Source organism: Cricetulus griseus, chromosome 3, assembly GCF_003668045.3.
Source record: "Cricetulus griseus strain 17A/GY chromosome 3, alternate assembly CriGri-PICRH-1.0, whole genome shotgun sequence".
In the NCBI taxonomy this organism is placed as follows: Eukaryota; Metazoa; Chordata; class Mammalia; order Rodentia; family Cricetidae; genus Cricetulus; species Cricetulus griseus.
Window position 1 is genome coordinate 90,665,232 of NC_048596.1, and position 20,530 is coordinate 90,685,761.

The following is a 20,530-nucleotide window of genomic DNA, read 5'->3' on the forward strand; positions in this document are numbered from 1 at the left end:
TAAAAAAAAAAAAAAGAAAAATCTGCTGAAGCTGGGCCTGGTGGTATACACCCTTTAGCTCCAGCATTCGTAAGGCAGAGTCAGGCAGATGTCTGTGTGTTATAGGCCAATGCTACATAAAGAAACGCTGTCTCAAAAAAACAAAGAACCTGTTGTGTGGATAAGCACTTGTTTTTGTTCTGTGCCCTAGGGTGGCTTTTACAAGTAATTTTTTGTCTTAAATTTTATTCTAATGAAAAAAATTTTATTCTTATGTATATGGTTTGTTACCTGCAGTATGTCTATACACCACCTATGTGCCTGGTGTTCCCAGAGGCCAGAAGAGAGCATGGATTTCCCTGAAACTGGAGTTATAGACAGCTGTAGGTCAAGATTTAAAGTACTAGCAGTAGTAGAACCTGGGTCCTCTAAAAAAGCAGCCAATACTCTGAACTGCTGAGCTGGCTCGCCAGTCCAGGAACTTATATTTTTTAACCTAAAGTTGTTATAAAGTGATAAAATTAAGTTTCTGAAGTTTTACCAGGAATTCAAAACCTTGAGTTCAATCCACAGCAGCACATAAACTAGGCATAGTTATGCATGGTATATTGGCTGGGATGATCTCTACCAACATGCCTCACTGACTCATGGATACTTAAAGACTGTAAGAAATTTTCACTAATTTTAGCTCGGAGTGGTGATGTTTATCCATAGTTCCATTTACTCAAGAGGCTGAGGCCAGCAGATCACATGAAACTGTAAGTTTAAGACTAGGCTGGGCTCCATGGCAAAACCTCCCTCTTAAAAATACAAAATTAGTCATATTGGAAAGCTATAAGAATCCTAACTGCCTATTTACAAAGTCAGATCTATTAGAATTGCTTGTCTGTAGGAAGCACGCTTGTGTTTTCTTTGGCAACTGTAATACTGGCAATTTTCCTTTCCCTAAGAGACAGCTCCTCACTATATAACATAGGCTGGCATCAAATGTGCTTCTCTTAACTCTACCACCTGAATGGTGGTATGCAGGCACACTCAAGTTCTTTTTATTTTTTCTCTAAGGTCTTCTAATGTGCTATACAAATAAGAGGCCGGCCTCAAACTCATGCTTCTCCTGTCTCAGCATCCACAAACAAGATTATAGACACACACCAGCCTATCCAGGTTAGACTGGCAAATACAATTATTAACATGAATGACAAAACTCTTCTTTAATGTGGTAAATGACAATCAGTGTTTACATATGTATGCAAGCGCCTTACAAGGCACAATGGTACATGCCTGTAATTTCAGCATTCAGGAAGCAGAGGCAGGAGGACTAAAGCATTTAAGGCCAGCCTGGGCTACAGGAGAACCTGTTTCAGAAGGTACAAAATTAGAGTGGAGTGGAGGAAAGACCCTTTCCTAAAAAGACCTAGAATAAGCCTACACCCATTGGCATTGTATATAAGCAGCACTAATTAGACTCTGTGCATCATTTTTTAAATAAGAAAAGGACATAAAAGTAGGAGAGAATATGTTCGGGGGAGTCAGGGAGAATGGGAGTAGATATGATCAAAATACATTGTAGACATGTCTATATGTAATTATAATTTTTTTGAATTTAATATAAAGAACAAATTCCACAATTTAAAAAAAAAAAAAAAAAAAAAAAAAAAAAAGACCCCTGGGCTGGTGAGATGGCTCACTTAGGTAAAGGTGCCTACTGTCAAGCCTGACAACCTAAGTTCAATCCCAGGGCCAGAATGGTAGAAGGAGAGTCAACTCCCAAGTTGTCCTCTGACCTCCACGAGTGCGTCATGACATACATTAAGCCCCTCCCCCTCCCATACACAAATACATGTAATAAGCATTAAAAAAAATAGTACCTGAACGAGGGCATAAAAGATCTTGAATATCTGCTTTTGGATGAGGACAGACTGGTCAGACTGATCAGAGAGCAGCTGGATAAAGCGGTCTTTCAGAACTGGCAGGAAGTGCTGCATTGCTGCCACTAATGGACTTCGCTCTTCTGGTTTCTTATACCTAAGAGTAGGAATACAAACTAATTCTGTAAGAATATACTTCCATAACTAACACAAAATCTGCCAACTTTCACAAATAATTACACCAGTTTCTAGCCAAACCAAGGACAGTAAGTGGGACAAAAGACTGCTGAGGAAAATAAAACCACATCTAGCATCAGAGAGATATTTTAGAAGATAAAGGCAAGTGCTCACCTCCAGAGCATACATACTGAAACTGAGATGATGGAAAGACAGCTGGCAGGGCTCATGTTTCAGGATTGCAGATTTGTGAAGCACTTCACATTTAAGGGCAGGAGACAAGACAGGTTTTCTTTATAATTTGGATTCCTGAGCTCAGTGTGTTGGTTTACACTTTTAATCCCAGCAATGGGAGGCAAAGGTAAGCAGATATTAGAGTTCTAGGCCAGTGGTGGCTACAAAATTAGACCCTGATTTTATTTTTTTGTTTTTTTTTGGGGGGGGGACGGGGTTGTAAAGAAAAAAAAAAAGGACAAAGGATTTCCTAGCCAGGCACAGTGGTTCACTTCTGTAATGCCAGCATAAAGAGGCAAGGCAGAAGACCGGTACAGCTAATCTGGGCCACATGGAGAGGAACCTTGTCTTAATAGCAAAACACCTAAATTCAATTATCTTACAGAGTTTAATGATAACCAAAGTAAACTGTCAAAAATAAAATAAAAAAAATACCAAGAAGACTGAAGAGATGGCTCAAGCCATAAAATGCTTGCAATGCAAACATAAGAACCTGACTTCATCATATTACAAAGTCCAGGCGCAAAGCTATAGAGATAGATGGCTCAGCAGTTAAGAGCACTTAGTGCTTTTGAAGGGGACCAGGGTGAAATTCCTAACACCCACATGGTAACTCAACTATCTGTAACTCCAGTTCCAGGGGATTTAATACGTTCTTCTGACCTCTGTGGACTCTTGCACATATGGTACACACATAAACCCATAAAAATTAAACAAAAAAAATTTTAAGGGCAGAATATGCATACAATCCACTTACTGGGGAAGTATAGATAGGAAGAGCACTACATCTTTGCCAGCTAGTCAGTCTAGTTGAATTAGCAAGCTCCTGTCTTTATTAAGGTTGCTGTAATGACCTGAGCTCAATTTCTGGAACCCACGTGGTGGAAACAAAACTAACTTCTAAAAGATGTCCTATGACTTACACATGCATACTGTTTTGCATGTGCTTTTAAAAAGAAGTCACAAAACAAAAGCAGGCCATGGTGGCACACACCTTTAATCCAGTGCTCAGGAGGCAGCGACAGGTGGGTCTCTGTGAATCTGAGGCCAGCCTGGTGAACAGAGTGAGTTCCAGGCCAGCCAGGGCTACACAGAGAAACCCAGTCTCGACCACAATAAGAAAAAGACACTTGCTGTGCAGGCCCAACAACCTGAGTTCCATGTCCAGAACCCATAGTGGGAGGAAAGAATAGACTACTGAAAGTTGTCCTCTGTATCTACAGGTGTCCTGTAATTCACACGTGCTCTGCTCCAACATACACATATATACCATACACACATTTAAATATTTTAAAAATTATCATACTTCTTATTCAATAAAACAGTAATTTATGAAAGAAATTCCTATGGTGAGGGCATGTAACATGGCTCAGCTTATGGTAAGATACTGTGCTGCACAAACAAGAATATCTAAATTTGAATCCGAGCATCCATAAAAAAGAATAAATAAAAAAGCCAAGAAGAAGCCAGCCATGGCCATACAAATGTAACCAAAGTGCTGTGGAGCATGAAGTGCTATGGAGGTAAGCTCCAGGTTGAGTGTTTCATGGGAATAAGGCTATACTGATAGGGTGAGATGCCAAATGTCCTCTTCTGGCCTCTCTACTCCCCCACTGGCAATGTGCACTCCACACCTGTAAGCCAAATATCTCACACTGAGGTACTAAATCTACCATATACTCAAATACACCAATTGACACTCACATGCCTACACAAAGAAAGAAAAACATGTGAACTCTCCAGTTGGACTATATAAACTATAGACACAATTCCCTAACAATAAAGGTAAAAAACTCCTCCTTCCATCTTTCCAACTCAGTCATCCACAATAACTGGAAACTTACTAATCACACTGAATATTAGACTGAGAATTGGTAAGCAGTAGCTAATCTAAGTTAGTGGCAATTCAAGTAATTTATGGTATAAAATACATCATTACACTGTGAGACCCAAAAGCTTCTGAAAGTGTGACATAATGACATAAGACAGAGGCAGGTAGATTCTTGTGGTAAATTAATTGAAGTAAATAAAAACAAAAAGCTTAGTACTACAAGTCTCCATTCATGTATCAAACCAATGAACCAGTTACAGGAATCCTTTGAGTTCAATTCTTTAGTCTTAAAAGAATTTTTTTCTTTGAGACAAGCTTTCTCTGTGGAGTCTTCACTGACCTTGAACTCAAGATATCTACCTGCCCCTGCTTCCCAAGTGCTGGGATTAAAGGCGTGCACCACCACACCTGGCTCAATTTGTTTTTTAAATAAAAAGCTAGTGGTTCTTTAATATCCAAAATTCATGCCAAGAAAAACAATGTAGCTGATAAAGTACTTCTCTAACATACATACAAACCCAACTTTGGATGCTCCACAGCATATAAACCAAGTATGGTGACACCCAGAACTTGAGAACTTGGAGGCAGGGGGATCAGAAACTCAAAGTAATTCTCTAGTATGTAGGAAATGCAAGGCCAGTTCTGTCCCAATTACCAGATCAAAACTATTACCCTAACATCTCACCAGGAGTTACCTGAACTAACATTTTATAACGGTTAGTTGTACACCAAAAATCCCCAGGGGCTACCTGTGCCATTAGGTATTCCCCTTATTCACGCTTCTAGCTCTCTACACACTTTCTCATTTACTGCTATTATTCAGTAAGGTGTAATATAATATCCTCAACAAATGCTCCCTTTGATCTCCTACAAACAAGCAAACATTGCTTGAAAATAAACTGAAATTCCAATATTGTAGTAGCCTCCTCTATATCCCCTTTAAAAATCCCTCATATTCTTTCCTGCTAAGGTTGTAAGAGAGACTCAAACCCTCTTAATGACATTGCCAACTTTCTCTGGCTTTAGTCACTCACTTACCAGAACTACAACTGGCACTCTGATAGAAGTTGGAGCGACAGCTGGACCATTCCTTAGCAGGAAGATGGGTAGCTGGTGGGGACACAAGAAAACACCAGTACCAAGGGTGTAAATGGTGTGTTTCATGCCTACTCAGAACAGCACAGTTCTTTGAAATGGGATTCCCAAAAGGGTGTCAGAGGCTGCTGACAAGTCCCAGAATGCGAGGGTTCATGGTGGTGTCTATCTAACTCTTAGGCTCACCAGTACCACAATAAATTCTTCCTTGTAATTTTTCTACACCACACTTTGACATGCCTACCAATCTCATTGCTTTCACCACAAGCTTGAATGAAAATCTTTCACCCTTTGGCTTACTACTTTTTTTAAAAGCACTTAAAAAAAAATTATGTGTATGATTTAGCAGCATGATGTATGTTCTACAAACCATTTGTATACCTGCATACTGCTAGAGGAAAGACAACTTTGGATTTCATAGTTATGTTGTTACAGATGGTTGTAAGCCACCAAGTGGATGCTGGGAATCAAATTCAAAGCTAAGGCAATTATTTGGTCTAAATCTAAGTTATGAGAATTATTTATATGAACTATGATTCATCCAAATATTCAGGAAATTAAGTAGGTCGATGTGAATTTCTCAGACTACACTGACTTAAAAGATCAAGAGCTGAGCATGGTAGTACACATAATACCAGCTCTTGGCAGGGCAAATGCACAAGGATCAGGAACTCACTGAATAAAGTACTCCTCTGCTCAATGCACTCCAAACACCTTCAGACAAGCGCACACTCACAATTCTAAAAGCCTATCAGTACCTTCCAAGGAGCCCCAATTTTTTTTGGTTTATTTGTTTGGTTGGTTTTTTTGTTTTGTTTTGTTTTTCAAGACAGGGTTTCTCTGGAGCCTATCCTGACACTGTTGACCAGGCTGGCATGAAACTCACAGAGATCCCCCTGCCTCTGCCTCCCGAGTGCTGGGATTAAAGGCATGTGCCGCCAACAACCAGCAGGAGCCCCAATTTTAGAGACATTTTCTGAATATAAGAGTCAATGATCTTAACAAAACATTGAGGACAGTGAGTGGAGCAGTTTCTCAGTGGCATTGACAGAAAAAAATTTATGGATTAGAGTTAAGTACCCCGAGCCTGTGGGAGGGCTCAGCAGGATGGATGTCTTTGCACTGAGCCAGTCATCTAAGTTTTTGGCACCTGCGTGGTAGAGGGATGGATCGAAGACCCCAGCTTGCCTCCATTTGAGAACTGGGCCACTTAAACACACATAAAGCACACACAGAAAATGAGTGTAATAAAGAAAAATTTAGAATAAGATTGTTTCTTCAGGGGCTGGAGAGATGGCTCAGAGGTTAAGAGTACCGACTGCTCTTCTAGAGGTCCTGAGTTCAATTCCCAGCAACCACATGGTGGCTCACAACCATCTATAAGACCTGGTGCCCTGTACTGGTGTGCAGATATTCATGGAAGTAGAATGTTGTATACGTAATAAATAAATAAAATCTTTTAAAAAAAAAAAAGATTGTTTCTTCAATAGGAAAATACTAAAGTAAGATATAATTCAATAATTTTCTTATAATGAAAGAATTTTTTTTTATGTTCAAATTGGTTTAAACTTTCACAATTACCCCCACTTCTCAAAAACTTAACTGGAATTAGGCGGAACACTTACTCATAATTTTTCACAAGCTGATAAAGGCAAAGAAGAATTCCCAGCCAACAAGCACTGTTATCAGACTGAAGATAAAATCCAATCTTGTCCACAATTGCAGTCCAGCGGCTTGGGTAGTCATGTTTGATAATATGATGAATGCATGTTGTAAGCTGTACCCTGAAAGTCAAAACACAGGAGTAAAGAAACCTAATCTAAATAGCACTTTGGTTAATTCAAACAATGGAAAATGGGTTGTTTCAACAAAGCCTAATTTCAAATAATCCATCAGGTATTTAGATGCGCATAAAATGCAGATAATTCAATATAACTCACTCGGCAACAACTACCTCTTCCTACCAATTTAAAAGATACCCCAGCCAGGCAGTGGTAGCAAAACCCTTTAATCCCAGCACTCAGGAATCTCTGTGAGTTCGAGGCCAACCTGGTCTACAAGAGCTAGTTCCAGGGACAGCCTCCAACACCACAGAGAAACCCTGTCCTGAAAAACCAAAAAAAGGAGGCAGGTTGAGTGTTTTTAATTCTAGCACTCAGTAGGCAGAAAAGTAGGTGGCTCTCTGTGAGTTCAAGACCACCCTGGTCTACAAAGTAAGACCCTGTTTCCGCCATCCACCACCCAAAAAAAATGGTTCTAAAAAAATTTAAATTGTAACAGCGGGTAAATTTTAATAAACATACCTGATAAGCTCGGGTGAATGGATAATGGCTTCTACAATGTTTTCTCGAATGCAATGTCGGTCTTCTTCTGGAATTGTGTATGGGGAGATGTCCCCTGGTGTGGCTTCCCGATCAGGCCAATACTGTGTTATCATATTTTTCAAATAAATAACACCTAAAATACAGACCATTCATAAAGTAATGTTTATTGTAAAAAGAGTGAGAATTTCTCTTGGGAATATCAATATTAGAAAGGGATTCTTTTGTAAGCAAGGTTATAGCCAATTATTTCAAGGCAATAATCAAAACATACATTTAACATTCAGTTGCAGACATTAGCCACAAAATTACTAAACATCTAAATAAAGCAAGCCCTTAAGCACCAAAAACAGTTGCGAAGGCAGGGAATGGTGGAGCAGGCCTTTAATCCCAGCACTTGGGAGGCACAGGCAAGTCTCTGAGTTTCCTGCCAGCCTGGACTACAAAGCATGTTCCAGGACAGCTAGGGTTTACACAGAGAAACTCCATCTCAAAAAAAAAAAACCAAAAATACAGTCCCTGACATCTGCCTACATGAATATGATAAAATGTTCTATAGGAAAATCCAAAGTATGTAAAGGTTCTCAGGTGTCTAAATTGAGTATTTCTATCAAACAGCACTTCAAATTCATATAATTTTATGAGAAAATTTGCTGTGCTCAAAAAATCATAGATTACCATCTGCTGCTAGCTACCATACTGCTGCCTTTGCACATTGTTATCTGACAGTTAACAAGCTGATGGTGCAGTGTGATGGAGATCACTAACCAGACTTTTTACTCAGCTATCTGGGAAATGTGCATCACAAATGTGAAACATGAAATTGATCCCTAAATTGTAGGACACTAGCTTTTTGATTGGTAAATCCCACCCATTTAAATAAAGGTGATTGAATCTTAAGAATTTAATTAATTTAACTTTTTTTGACTTTTTGAGTGAGGGTTTCTCTGTGTAGCTTTGTAGACCTCGAACTCACAGACACCTGCCTGCCTCTGCCTCCCAGAGTGCTGAGATCAAAGGCATGTGTCACCATCACCAACAAATACTTAATCTTAAGGTATTTAAAAAAAAAAACCTAAACTATACTTACAATAAAAAGACGTGTAGCTGGCATAATCCAGATTAACCCTACTATATAATTAGCTTTATCCCCCACAATACATCAAGAACAAAGTAGGACCTGACAGTCCTCACTGTATGAGTATTTCTTTCCATTTTAACAAACACAGGAATTGAATATATACTTTTTTAACTTGGCATACAAACTGAAAACTATAGTCAAGTATAACAGGATTCAGTCTACCAAACTGTACTACTATAAAACCAAATTGAAGCCGGGCATTGGTGACACACGCCTTTAGTCCCATCACTCTAGAGGCAGAGGCTGGTGGAAAGAACCCATCATTCAAAACCCAGAAGATGAAGTACCATAATGCCATGCACTAGAATTTCAATTAGCCCAGGGATGTCACCTTAAAATTAAGGATTAGTAGTTCATGGGTGGTTAGCTAGTTGGCCTGTCTATTGTAGTATAGATAAAATACAGGGTCTTAAACATGTTAACACATGCTCTACCACTAAAGTGCATGAGAGTCCAGATTCCACAGTTTAACTGCTAATATTTTAACAATACTAAAACAATTTAAGTATAATTTAACCTTCCAATGTGGAAACTCTAGACTACAATGTATTAAGAACCAACCTTCTTACATTTATACACTTTTATTCTAGTAAAAATGTGGGAATTAGAGGCCACGTAACGTTTATTTGATCTGGATTATAGACAATTATGATAATAATAAAATTAAAATCTTAAGGCTTCAAGGTTAAGAACATTGGCTAATCTTCCAGAGGATCCAGTTCAATTACCAGCATCTACATGGTGGCTCACAAGCATCTTAACTCCTGTTCAAGGGGAAGTGATGCCCTTTACTGGCCTCCACAAACACACATAGGCAAAAACATCCACACACAGGCAAAAATATCCACACACATAAAAACTGTAACTCCACTTCCTGGAGATCTGACACTCTCTGTTGACCTGAGGGCAATGGATGCACACAATGCACATACATAAATACATGTGGGTAACACCAATACACAAAATATGAAAATAAATAAATCTAAAATTTCCCTTTAAGTACTCCCAAATATCAAGAAACTTGCTGTTGCTAGACATACCAAACGTAAATGGATTCTCAGGGAAGGAAAGTACAATACTTTTGTTACTTCATTAACATAGCTTTTAATCAATATATTTTTATTTGTACATTCAAGAAACAATTTAAGAAACTTGCCTGCCTGTCTCACAGGTAAGTCCAGTTGTTCTGACATAGTAATCTGGAGCAGCGTTGAAACAAAATTCAGAGACTTGTGTGCCTACAAACAAGCAAACATTTAAATTTAAATTTCTGTAGATGAACATATTTTATTTAGAGACAAACTCACTATATAGCCCAGGTTAAGTCTTGAACTCATCATTCTCCTTCCTCAGCCTTATTAGTGCTGGTATTACTGATGTATGTCAAAGGCTTAATGTTTACTTTTTGCTATTTTATGTAAGTATATTGCTTATAAAAAAAACTGACTCCCTGAAATGATTGCATTCCACACCTTTAATCTCAGCTCTCAAGGAAGCACTCAAAGGTAGAGACATGAGTAAGCCTAACAACCATTCCCAAACCAATTCCAGGAGATCACACATCCTATTCTGGTCTCCAAGAACACTGCACACATGTGGTACACTATACACATAAAATAAAAACAATTTAAAAACAAACCAATTGGAGCCTTGCATGATTGCCCACATCTTTAACCTCCCACACTTCGGAGGCAGAAGCAGGCAGACCTCTGTGAGTTTGAGGCCAGACTAGTCTACAGACAGTTCCAGGACAGCCAGAGCTGTTACAGAGAAACTCTGTATCAAAACAAAACAAAAATAATACAAAAAATATGAACTATAATGAGATTAAGTAGTTTAAGTCACCACAGTAGTAGGACCAAAACCAGACAGTCTTTTCACTGTATTCATCTTTTTTTGTTTGTTTTGGTTTTTTGAGACAGGGTTTCTCTGTGGCTTTGGAGGCTGTCCTGGAACTAGCTCTTGTAGACCAGGCTGGTCTTGAACTCACAGAGATCCACCTGCCTCCGCCTCCTGAGTGCTGGGATTAAAGGCATGTGCCACCACCGCCCAGCTCACTGTATTCATCTTGCTTTCATTAAATAACAGTTAATATGAACATGCTTTACAACAAGGAAGGTTTGTTTTAGAAATTACTTGAGATCAAAAAGCTCACTTTAGAGTTATCATTAAGGTGCCACTGGAATTTATATATATACATATATCCATCTACTATATTCGACAGATGATTTTCTTTTTAAATTGTTTCATGTATATGGTGGTTTTGCCTGCATGTATGCCCTGTGCCCCCAGAGGCCAGATGAGGTCACATGATTCCCTTGGAGATCAGTCAGTGCTCTTAATCCCTAAGCCATCTCTCCAGCCTATTTTTATAATTTTTTTCTTTGTAATTTTTAAGTGATGACTTTATAGCATTGGTTTAGCCTGAAGATCTTTACAATGCTGCCAGTAAGTTCTTGTCTCATAGCCAAAGTAGTCATAGTTTTTCTCTCTTCCAAATTCTGAATAGTATTCTTGGTAATAAATGTTATGAGGGCTGGAGCAATGGCTCAGCAGTTAAGACCAAGACTGAATTCCTAGCATCCACATGGCAGCTCCACATGGCAGCTCCCACTTATTTGTAACACCTGTTCTAGGGTATCTGACTCCCTCACATAGACACCCATGCAGGCAGAATACCAATGTACATAAAAGAAAAAGAAAAAAGGAAATGTTATGAGCTGGGTGGTGGTGGTACACACCTTTAATCCAGCTCTAGGGAGGCAGAGGCAGGTGGATCTCTGAGTTCCAGGCCATCCTGTTCTACAGAGCAAGTTCAGGACAGCCAGGGCTACACAGACAAATTCTGTTTGCAAAAACAAAAAAAGAAATGCTATGAATTTTCTAGGTGTAGTGGAACATTAGCCAGAGATTGGACCAGGAGTTCAAGGTCATTCTCAGTCATGTGGCCATTCCAAAACTAGTCTAGAATACTGTCTCAAAACAACATAATGCCGAGCATTGGTGGCGCACGCCTTTAATCCCAGCACTCGGGAGGCAGAGGCAGGTGGATCTTTGTGAGTTCGAGACCAGCCTGGTCTCCAGAGCGAGTGCCAGGATAAGCTCCAAAGCTACACAGAAAAACACCCTGTCTCAAAAAAAAAAAAAAAAAAAAAACATAACAAGTTTGAGGAAACACACCTGTTATTCTCAAACTTGGGATACTAATACAGGAGGATCACTTCAAATTCAAGGGCAGTCCAGTATTCATGGACTAGATCCTGCCTGTTACAAACAAGCATGCTGTTTTCAAAACATAGACAACTCTCTCAAAAACAGGGATCCTGATTAATTTCTAGACACATCAAATTATGCAACAAATGGGTCATTACTTTGTCCCTTTTAAAATCAAAGACTCTTATCTCTCTCTCTCTCTCTCTCTCTCTCTCTCTCTCTCTCTCTCTCTCTCTCTCTCTCTCTCTCTCTCTCTCTCACACACACACACACACACACCAGGGTTTATCATAAAGCCCTGGCTGGCCTGAATTCTGCCTCACAAGTACTAACTTCAGTAAACACATTTTAAGTCCTTTACAATTCTTTTCTTGGGCAAAAGGGGTACTGGAATTGAACCTAGGGCCTCACACATTTAATAAAACAAAAACCAAGCATCCTTCTCCAGGTTCTAGCCTAGTAAATGAATGAAACTAGAAAAGCAAACATTGCTGGATCTCTTTCATGAGGCTCCTAGCTCCAGATCTTCAGATGTGAGGACATACACTGGAGTAGCTGCAGAAACCAGGAAAGTAAAAAAGGACCATTATTGGAGGAAGGAGGTAACAGAGAAGGGAATAACAATCTAAGTTATCTGATCTGAGAAATGAGAAAAGTGGGGAGGGAAATACATAAAGGAGAGGAGGGTAAAAACAACAGTAAAGATTTCAAAAAAAAAAAAAAAAAAAAAAAAAAAAAAAAAAAAAAAAAAAAAAGCCTCCAAAGCCACAGAGAAACCCTGTCTCAAAAAACCTACAAAGATTTCTAAAAAAGACATAAGGGGGACTGGAGAGATGGCTCAGAGATTAAGAGCACTGGCTGCTCTTCCTGAGGTCCTGAGTTCAATTCCCAGCAACCACATGGTGGCTAACAACTGTCCGTAATGGGATCTGATAACCTCTTCTGGTGAAATCTTAAAAAAAAATAAAAACAAAAACATAAGGAAGCAGGGGGTTGGTGGCACAGGCCTTTAGTCCCAGCATCAGAAGGCATAGACAGACAGATCTCTGAGTTTGAGGCCAGCCTGATCTACAGAGTTCTGGGACAGGCACCAGCCAAAGCTACAGATAGAAACCCTGTCTCGGAAGAAAAAAAGACACCAGGAATCATACTATTAACTACCTAAAAAAAAGCTGCTGTATGTGTATAAATATACATATATAATTTAAACCAAATTCTCTTATCTGGGCTCCCTCCCAAAGACCATCCAACAAAACCCCAACACCAGGCCTGAAAACACACCCCATCCCACTTCACCCCTGACAAAGTTTCTCTTTGTAGCCCTGTCGGTTCTGGAAGGAACTCTGTAAACCAGACTAACCTTGAACTAAGAGATCTGCCTTCTTTTGTCTCCCTAGTGCTGGGATTAAGCATGTGCTACCACACCAGGCCAGAATCCCAGAACATTACACAAACTACTGCTGTTACCGACCCCCAGAAGTGGTGGTAAATCCCTGTTGCTGAAGACACAGGGACCAGAAGACCCTGAGCTGGAACTGAAAGCCTCCTCCCAGAGAACCAGCTTTCAGGATACCAAAAGAAACCATACAAGCTTCCAAAGGACCAACAGTCCTACCCAACTATGATGCCTATGAACTATGATTACTAGGGCCACTAAGGGTACAATAATGGCACACAGATCTTGGCAGTAACCAACAGCTCTCTAATTGGATTTAAGATCTTCTCCATAAGAGGGAATCATGCTTAGTACTGTAAATCCAGCCAACTACCTAGGTCTAGTAAAGTCATGAACCTTGGATGAGCCTCTACAACCACCACTTTACTAAACCAGCACAAGCCCTAGCTACACTCTAAATATTTGTCTGTATACTCACAAATAAGTATTTTTTTCGCTTCAAAGAAACTTCTCTTTCATTGTCAGTCTGGTCTATAAAGTGAGTTCCAGGACAGCCAGAGCTGTCACCCAAGGAAACCCTGCCCTAAGAAACCAATAAACAAACAAACAAGTCTTCTTTTCACAACAGGTGGAGACCATTACAAAAACCACAACCAATCAAAAAGCAGAGTCCAAACCAAAACCAACCCCCCCCCCAAAAAAAACTGAGCAAGGACAACAGCAAACCCCAGGAGGCCTCAACCCTACACAAAGAACTACAGGCAACCAAGGAATGCTAAGAGTGGAAAAAAGTCCTTTCCAGGGAAGAGCACACCAACAGGTTGTCCAGTACCAAATGATCAGTCCTGAAAACATACATACAAGTAACATTACACAGACTGAGTAGATTAAATTTATGTACTTATGAATGTATGTCTGTAACATCAATTAATGAAAAAAGAAAAGAGGCCATGAATTAGTTTTGAAAGATCAAAAAGGGGTATATGGGAGGGTAGTATATTTGGAGTGAGAAAAAGGAAGGGAAAAATTATACACTTGTATCTAGAAAAAAAGAAATAATTAAAAAGAAAAACAAAAAATTAGATTAGGCTTGTATTTTCTGGGTAACTGAGGCAGAAGAATCAGCTCAAGGCTATCCTTAACTACCTAGCAACTTCGAGGTCAGCGTGTACTACATGAGACCCTGTCTCTCAAAAAAAAAAAGTATAAACGAGCATCACAGTAGTGAAAGTAACTGTATGAAGCAATCATCCCAGGAAATTTGAAACACAAAATAAAGATAAATTTATCAATATGAAATTCATTTACTTTCTCATATAAAGCAGCCTGGATTACAGACTAAAATCTACCACTGCAATCCAAATGTTATTTGCCACATATAAACACTCAAGATTCCCACCTAAATACTTGTTAAATATTGTCTACTGGCCGGGTGGTGGTGGCACACACCTTTAGTTCCAGCACTCGGAAGGCAGAGGCAGGTGGATCTCTGTGAGTTCAAGACCAGTCTGGGCTACAGAGCAAGTTCCCGGACAGCTAGGGCTGTTACATAGAAAAACCCTGTCTCAAAAAAAAAAAAAAAAGCTTAAACTCTCATGTTCATTCCCACAAACTGTCTTCTATATCTACCTATGAACATATATACAGATACATAACACATACACTACATAAAAACATAGTAATTTTTCCTAATTAAAAAAAGAAGAAGAACCAGAGCTGTTACAGAGAAACCCTGTCTCGGGAAGAGGGGGGAACTACACTTCTACACATCAATTAGTCTCCAAAATATGGCATTCAAGTGAAGTTATACACAACAAATTTATGTTTTTTAAAACTTCATGTGCTTTGGTGTTATACCTGCATGTATGTCTGTGTGAGGGTGTCAGATCCCCTGGGACAGACAGTTCTGAGCTGCCATGTGGGTACTGGGAATTGAACCAGAGTCCTCTGGAAAAGCAGGTCAGTGCTCTTAGCCACTGAGCCATCTCTCCAGTCCCCGTATGCATGCATGCATGTATGTATCCATCCATCCATCCACCCACCCACAGAATTTTACTTTTTAGCCCAGGCTAACCAAGAACACTGCAACTACAATCCTCCTCATCCTCCTCAGCTTCCCGGGTGCTGAGTTTCAATGCCTGACCAGAAAGCTATTTTAAAGATTTAAAAATGAGCATTCTTTAAAAAAAAAAAAAGGAAGAAAGGAAGAAAGAAAGAAAGAAAGAAAGAAAGAAAGAAAGAAAGGAAAAAAGAAAGTATTCTAGACTGGAGTGATGGCTCACTGGTTAAGAACATTGGCTACTCTTCCAGAGGATTCCAGGATTCAAACCCCAACACCTACATTGTAGCTCACAACCATTCATAATTCTAGTTCTAGAGGATATAATGCCCTCTTCTGTCCTCCAAAGATACCAGGAACACACCTGTTATAGACATGCATACTGTCAAAATACCCATACACATAAAATTCTCCGCCCCCCTCTCAACACAGGGTTTCTCTTTGTAGGATCAGCTGTCCTGGAACTCATTCTGTAGACAAAACTGGTAAGGCATGCACCCCCACCCCCACGTAAAATAAACATTTTGTTGGTTTCTTGTAAGTGTTCTTTACAAAGAATTTTATACGTGTATGAGTATTCTGCCTACATATATGTGTACCATGTGCTCCCAAGTGCCTGAGGAGGTCATAAGAGGGCATCAGATTCCCTGGGAACCAAGCCTGGATCCTCTGGAAAAGCAACATGGGTTCTTAACTACTGAGCCATCTCTCCTCTCTCCAGCCCAAAGGAATCTTCTTTTAGGTTCTTCTGTCTTGAATTCAACAAATATTTCCTGTGTCTGTTATGTGCTATCAATAATGCTACCTCATAGTGACCTCAGTGTCCAAAGAACCATTTCAACTTGTACAGCAGGTTGCATATTCAGTTCAAATAACTTGGGGTACTTACTGATGCCACTTCCCTAGATTTTTACATACACCACTTCCTCAAACCATACAACACAATGGCAGATACTATTTCATTATACACACAAGGAAACCAGCACTCAAAAGGTTCCACAGCCTGGAACTCAACCTAATGTACGTAGATGGAAAACATTTAGGGAGAAAAATGCATCTGTACTGAATATATACAAACTTTTTGTCTTTTTTTTTTCTGAGACAGGGTTCCCTGTATACCTCTGGCAGTCCTGGAACTTGCTCTGTAGACCAGGCTGGCCTCAGAGATCCTGCCTCTGCTTCCCAAGTTCTGGTTTTAAAGGCCTACATTACCACTTCCCTGCTTTTTCCTTAAACTATACTGTACAGCAGCTGTTTACAGAGCATTTACAATGTACTCCACATTATAGGTAATTAAATATTTAAACTACAGTGGTCTAATGATTTAAACTCAGTAGTACTTAGGTTAATATATAAATATTATTCCATTTTACATAACACTTGACCACTGGAGGGTACATTGTTGCCTAGTAGGAAAGACTATACAGAATTTTGTTGTTTTTTTTTTGGGGGGGGGTTCTCTGTGTAGCTTTCGAGCCTATCCTGGCACTTGCTCTGGAGACCAGGCTGGCCTCGAACTCACAGAAATCCGCCTGCCTCTGCCTCCTGAGTGCTGGGATTAAAGGCATTCGTCACCAACGCCCGGCCACAGAATTTTGCAGTTTTTAATTACATGTACGTGTATTTATGTATATATGTATTTGCCACAGCAAACATATGGACATCAGCACATATGAAAACAATCTGCCAGACTTAGTTCTCTAACACTATCTAGGCTGGGTATAGTTGAGCCATGCCTGTAATCCCGTGCCTGCAGCCTAGACTACAAAGAGACCATGTTTCAAACAGAAAAAAAGGAAGTAAAAATTACAAGCCCTAAGCAGTCATTAGTTTCCTAATCTAATGTTTTTAATTTTAGTCATATGTGATACAAAAAATAACTCAAATATCCTTTAAGTATAGGTGATATTCATGAGAGATAAGCTCTACAAAACAAAGGTATGTAGTCGGAAACTGAGGAGTCATCCATGATAAAGAGACATTTGAAGAGACAAAAGGTTCAAAGCTGAGCACACAAGCTCAGTAGCAAGAGCACTATCATATTTTCAAACTGAAAACTTTGAAAAGCTGGATACAGTGGGTGCTTGCCTTTACTCCTAGGCAAAGGTAGGGAGATTTCTTGCATTCAAGGCCAGTCAGGTTGACAGAGCTAATTCCAGACTAGCCAGGAACTTAGTGAGGCTCAAGCATTCACCTCAAAAAAATTAAATAAATAAAACAAAAAATAAGAATGCTGAAGACATTTACAGTTTTTAGCCAATGATTACCTCAGTGAGGGGACTCATTCATATATCTAAAATCTTTTAATACGATGGGCAATTTTTAATGTCTAAGGAGCAAAAAGAGCTTTAATGAGTGGATGATAAATTGTGCACCTTACTATACTGAAAGCAAAAGCCTCTCAAAAGCAAGATGTTCTGTTCTCATTCTTCAAAACTTATCTGGAATATTTCCTAAATCAGAGAAATATTCTAAAAGTTACCTTAGCAAATTACTTAAAAATCTCAATGTAAGAGCCAGGCGTTGGTGGCTCATGCCTTTAATCCCAGCACTCGGGAGGCAGAGGCATTCGGATCTCTGTGAGTTCGAGGCCAGTCTGGTCTCCAGAGCAAGTGCTCCAAAGCTACAGAGAAACCCTGTCTCAAAATAAAATAAAATAAAATAAAATTTCAATGTAGTAACTGAAAGACATAAGAAATAAAGAGCTAAAAATCACAGAAATACAGGCCAGATAATACATTTTTTTTTTGGAAGAATAGATTATCAGTGTTTACTCTTCCAAGGCATTCCAGAACAGATCAATGGCTGAGTAAAAAAGGCTCTGATTACTATTTTGATTATTCCTTTATCTTTTAAAACCTAACTTGTGAAATAGTTTCTCCAAGTTTTTATTATGTGAGTGCACATAAGTAGACATGCAAACTGGATGTGCTGGTACATGGACTAGGAAGGCTGAGGCAGAAAGATTACCCAGGAATATGAGACAAGCTTGGGCTAAAGAGTGAATGAAACCCTGTCTGAAAACAAAACAAAACCTAGAAATACATTAACTGTTCACAGAACTCCAAATTGGAAGCATTAGTATCCAATCTTTATGAAAGCGAAATCAAACCTTTTAAGAAACAATTTTATAAATCACATGTTCTAGGTTTATTTTAGAGTAAGAACTCTGTAGCCCAAGAAGGGTTCATACTCCTAGGCAATCACCCTGCCTCAAGCCAAGTGCTAGGATTATAGGTGTGAGCCACTACACAAAGCTTGGTTTTCTAGACTACTACACATACTAGTAATTCATAAGCAAAATAATAGTCATTATAAGGAAGGTCCATCTAAAGCAGAACAAATGACCCCTAACTCCTTGTGTGATTTAATAACATTTTAAAAGAACAATTTGTTTTACCTTATCATTTTAAATTCCAATGTAAGCTCTTGCCAAGATGACTTTGGGTCTAAAAATTTGATTGCACTATGACCATTTAGAATGATGGCCTCATTTACATATAAGAGACTTACCTTTTCATTTTGAAATAATGCAATTAATTTATTGGTTTTGTAGAAGTGTAAATTCCTTGAGGGCAGGAATATCTAGCACAGCACTGTAAACTTTAGATGCTCAATTAGTTTCCCAGTAAGTCAATGCTTTAAAATCTTTAAACAAAGGTTTCTTTTTACATTAATACACACAGACACAAACACACACACACACACACACACACACACACACACACACACACACACACACACACACAAAACGTCAGAGATTCAGTGGTATGCCAAGAGGCAGTTACTATTAGAGAGTTCTTATGAACCTCCTGAATTCTTACTAATACATAAAACTGCAAAGTTCAAAAACAAAGAATGATATGCAATAAATTAGTACAGTAGAATACTCATGTAACACTACTGTTTTCCAAGGGGAACTCACGAAAACACGTGGGAGAGAAACCAACTCTCCGCAAATTATGAAAGAACCATAGGCGATTTCCATTATCTCACTTGACCATCGCAGCAACCCTGAGGCCTAATTCCATGAATGAGTAAAACTCAGGATCAGGAAAGGTTAAGGGACTTGCCCCAAGGTCACTCCAGATATCAGTGAAGGAACTATACCTAGAAGGTCGCACTTCTTCTGACCCTTCCACTACATCATTCCGCCTCCCAACTGTGGCACTATGACAGACAGTACGAGAGCGGGGAACGCACTGTGGAACCCGCACTACCCCAGCCCTACCAAAGAGGCGCAGGCTTACATCTGAAATCTGTCCCTAGCAGCTCGCTGGCGAGAACTAAGTTGTGCCCGACAGACAGGTCACTGATCTGCCCAGAGCCGAGACAAGGCTGACAGCGCAGCACCCAGTGGACCAGCTAGCCTTCCCAGGACCCTCGGGATTCCCGGCGCCGGCGAGACTGGTCTGAGACACGTCTGTACACCCTCCCAGTGAGTTTCGCCTCCTCCCGGGAGCAAGGAAAGAGCTGGGAGTGAGCCAGAGGGCGGCGGGCCACCCCAGCCGGCCATGTGTCCAGACCGTCACGCCCGCCTAGCCCGGCCGGCTCCTCAAGCCCAGACCGCAGTCAGAGGCCCATTCGGGAGCCGTCTGAGAGGCGGCCTGGCGCCGGAGCCCCACAGCGAGACACCCGAGGCTGGCACGGAGGGCAGATCTCCGCCCCACCCCTCCAAATGGACCTGTCGGCGACTCGGTCCGAGGCTCCCGGCCAGGCCGGAAGGCTCGGCCTGCCGGTCCACCAGCCAGCAGCAGCCGCTAGCCGTCCGTCCTTACTTCATTGAGCTGGCGCTCCGCGGCCTCGCGCAGGGCTGGGTCCATGGTGCCCCGTAGGGCCTCGATGATGGTGTTAGGATCCATTGCCGCGCGATCCGCCAAACCCGGGACACCGGTGCTACTGAGCCAGAAATAGCGCCACTCACTGCGCACATGGACCGGCCGCGATCCGCAGCGGCAACCGGCGCGAAAGGAAAGAGAAGCGCCAAGGCCCCGGATAGAACCTTCTCGCCTCGGCGTGGAGGCGGGAGATGCTCCGGCCACTTCCTGTCAGCGTACCCGCAGAGCACCTTGGGAGATGTAGTCCGCAAACGCAGGCACGGCCCACGTGGCTGGCTCCCACAGAATAGTCCAGCTATTGAAAGAGAAAACGTTCAAATTACACTGAAAGAGAAGTAAAGCACTTACAAAGATTTATATGTTATTCCTAGAGGACAT

General features: G+C 40.4%; 1 protein-coding gene across 2 annotated transcripts in view; it reads right to left on the bottom strand.

The window, feature by feature from the left end:
- Positions 1-20,323, bottom strand: part of Ipo7 (importin 7) — a 41,879-nt gene extending 21,556 nt beyond the window's left edge. Inside the window, exons 1-5 of one of the 2 annotated variants that reach the window (XM_027410067.2) lie at positions 20,093-20,323; positions 9,803-9,884; positions 7,488-7,641; positions 6,810-6,968; positions 1,848-2,004 (exon numbers count right to left, since the gene is read on the bottom strand). In XM_027410067.2, coding sequence (XP_027265868.1) covers positions 1,848-2,004; positions 6,810-6,968; positions 7,488-7,641; positions 9,803-9,884; positions 20,093-20,176 — 636 coding nt within the window. In that variant the 5' untranslated portion in view covers positions 20,177-20,323. The remainder of the gene's footprint in view (positions 1-1,847; positions 2,005-6,809; positions 6,969-7,487; positions 7,642-9,802; positions 9,885-20,092) is intronic. The other variant, XM_027410066.2, reaches the window with a different exon arrangement.
- Between the last annotated feature and the right edge of the window lie 207 nt (positions 20,324-20,530).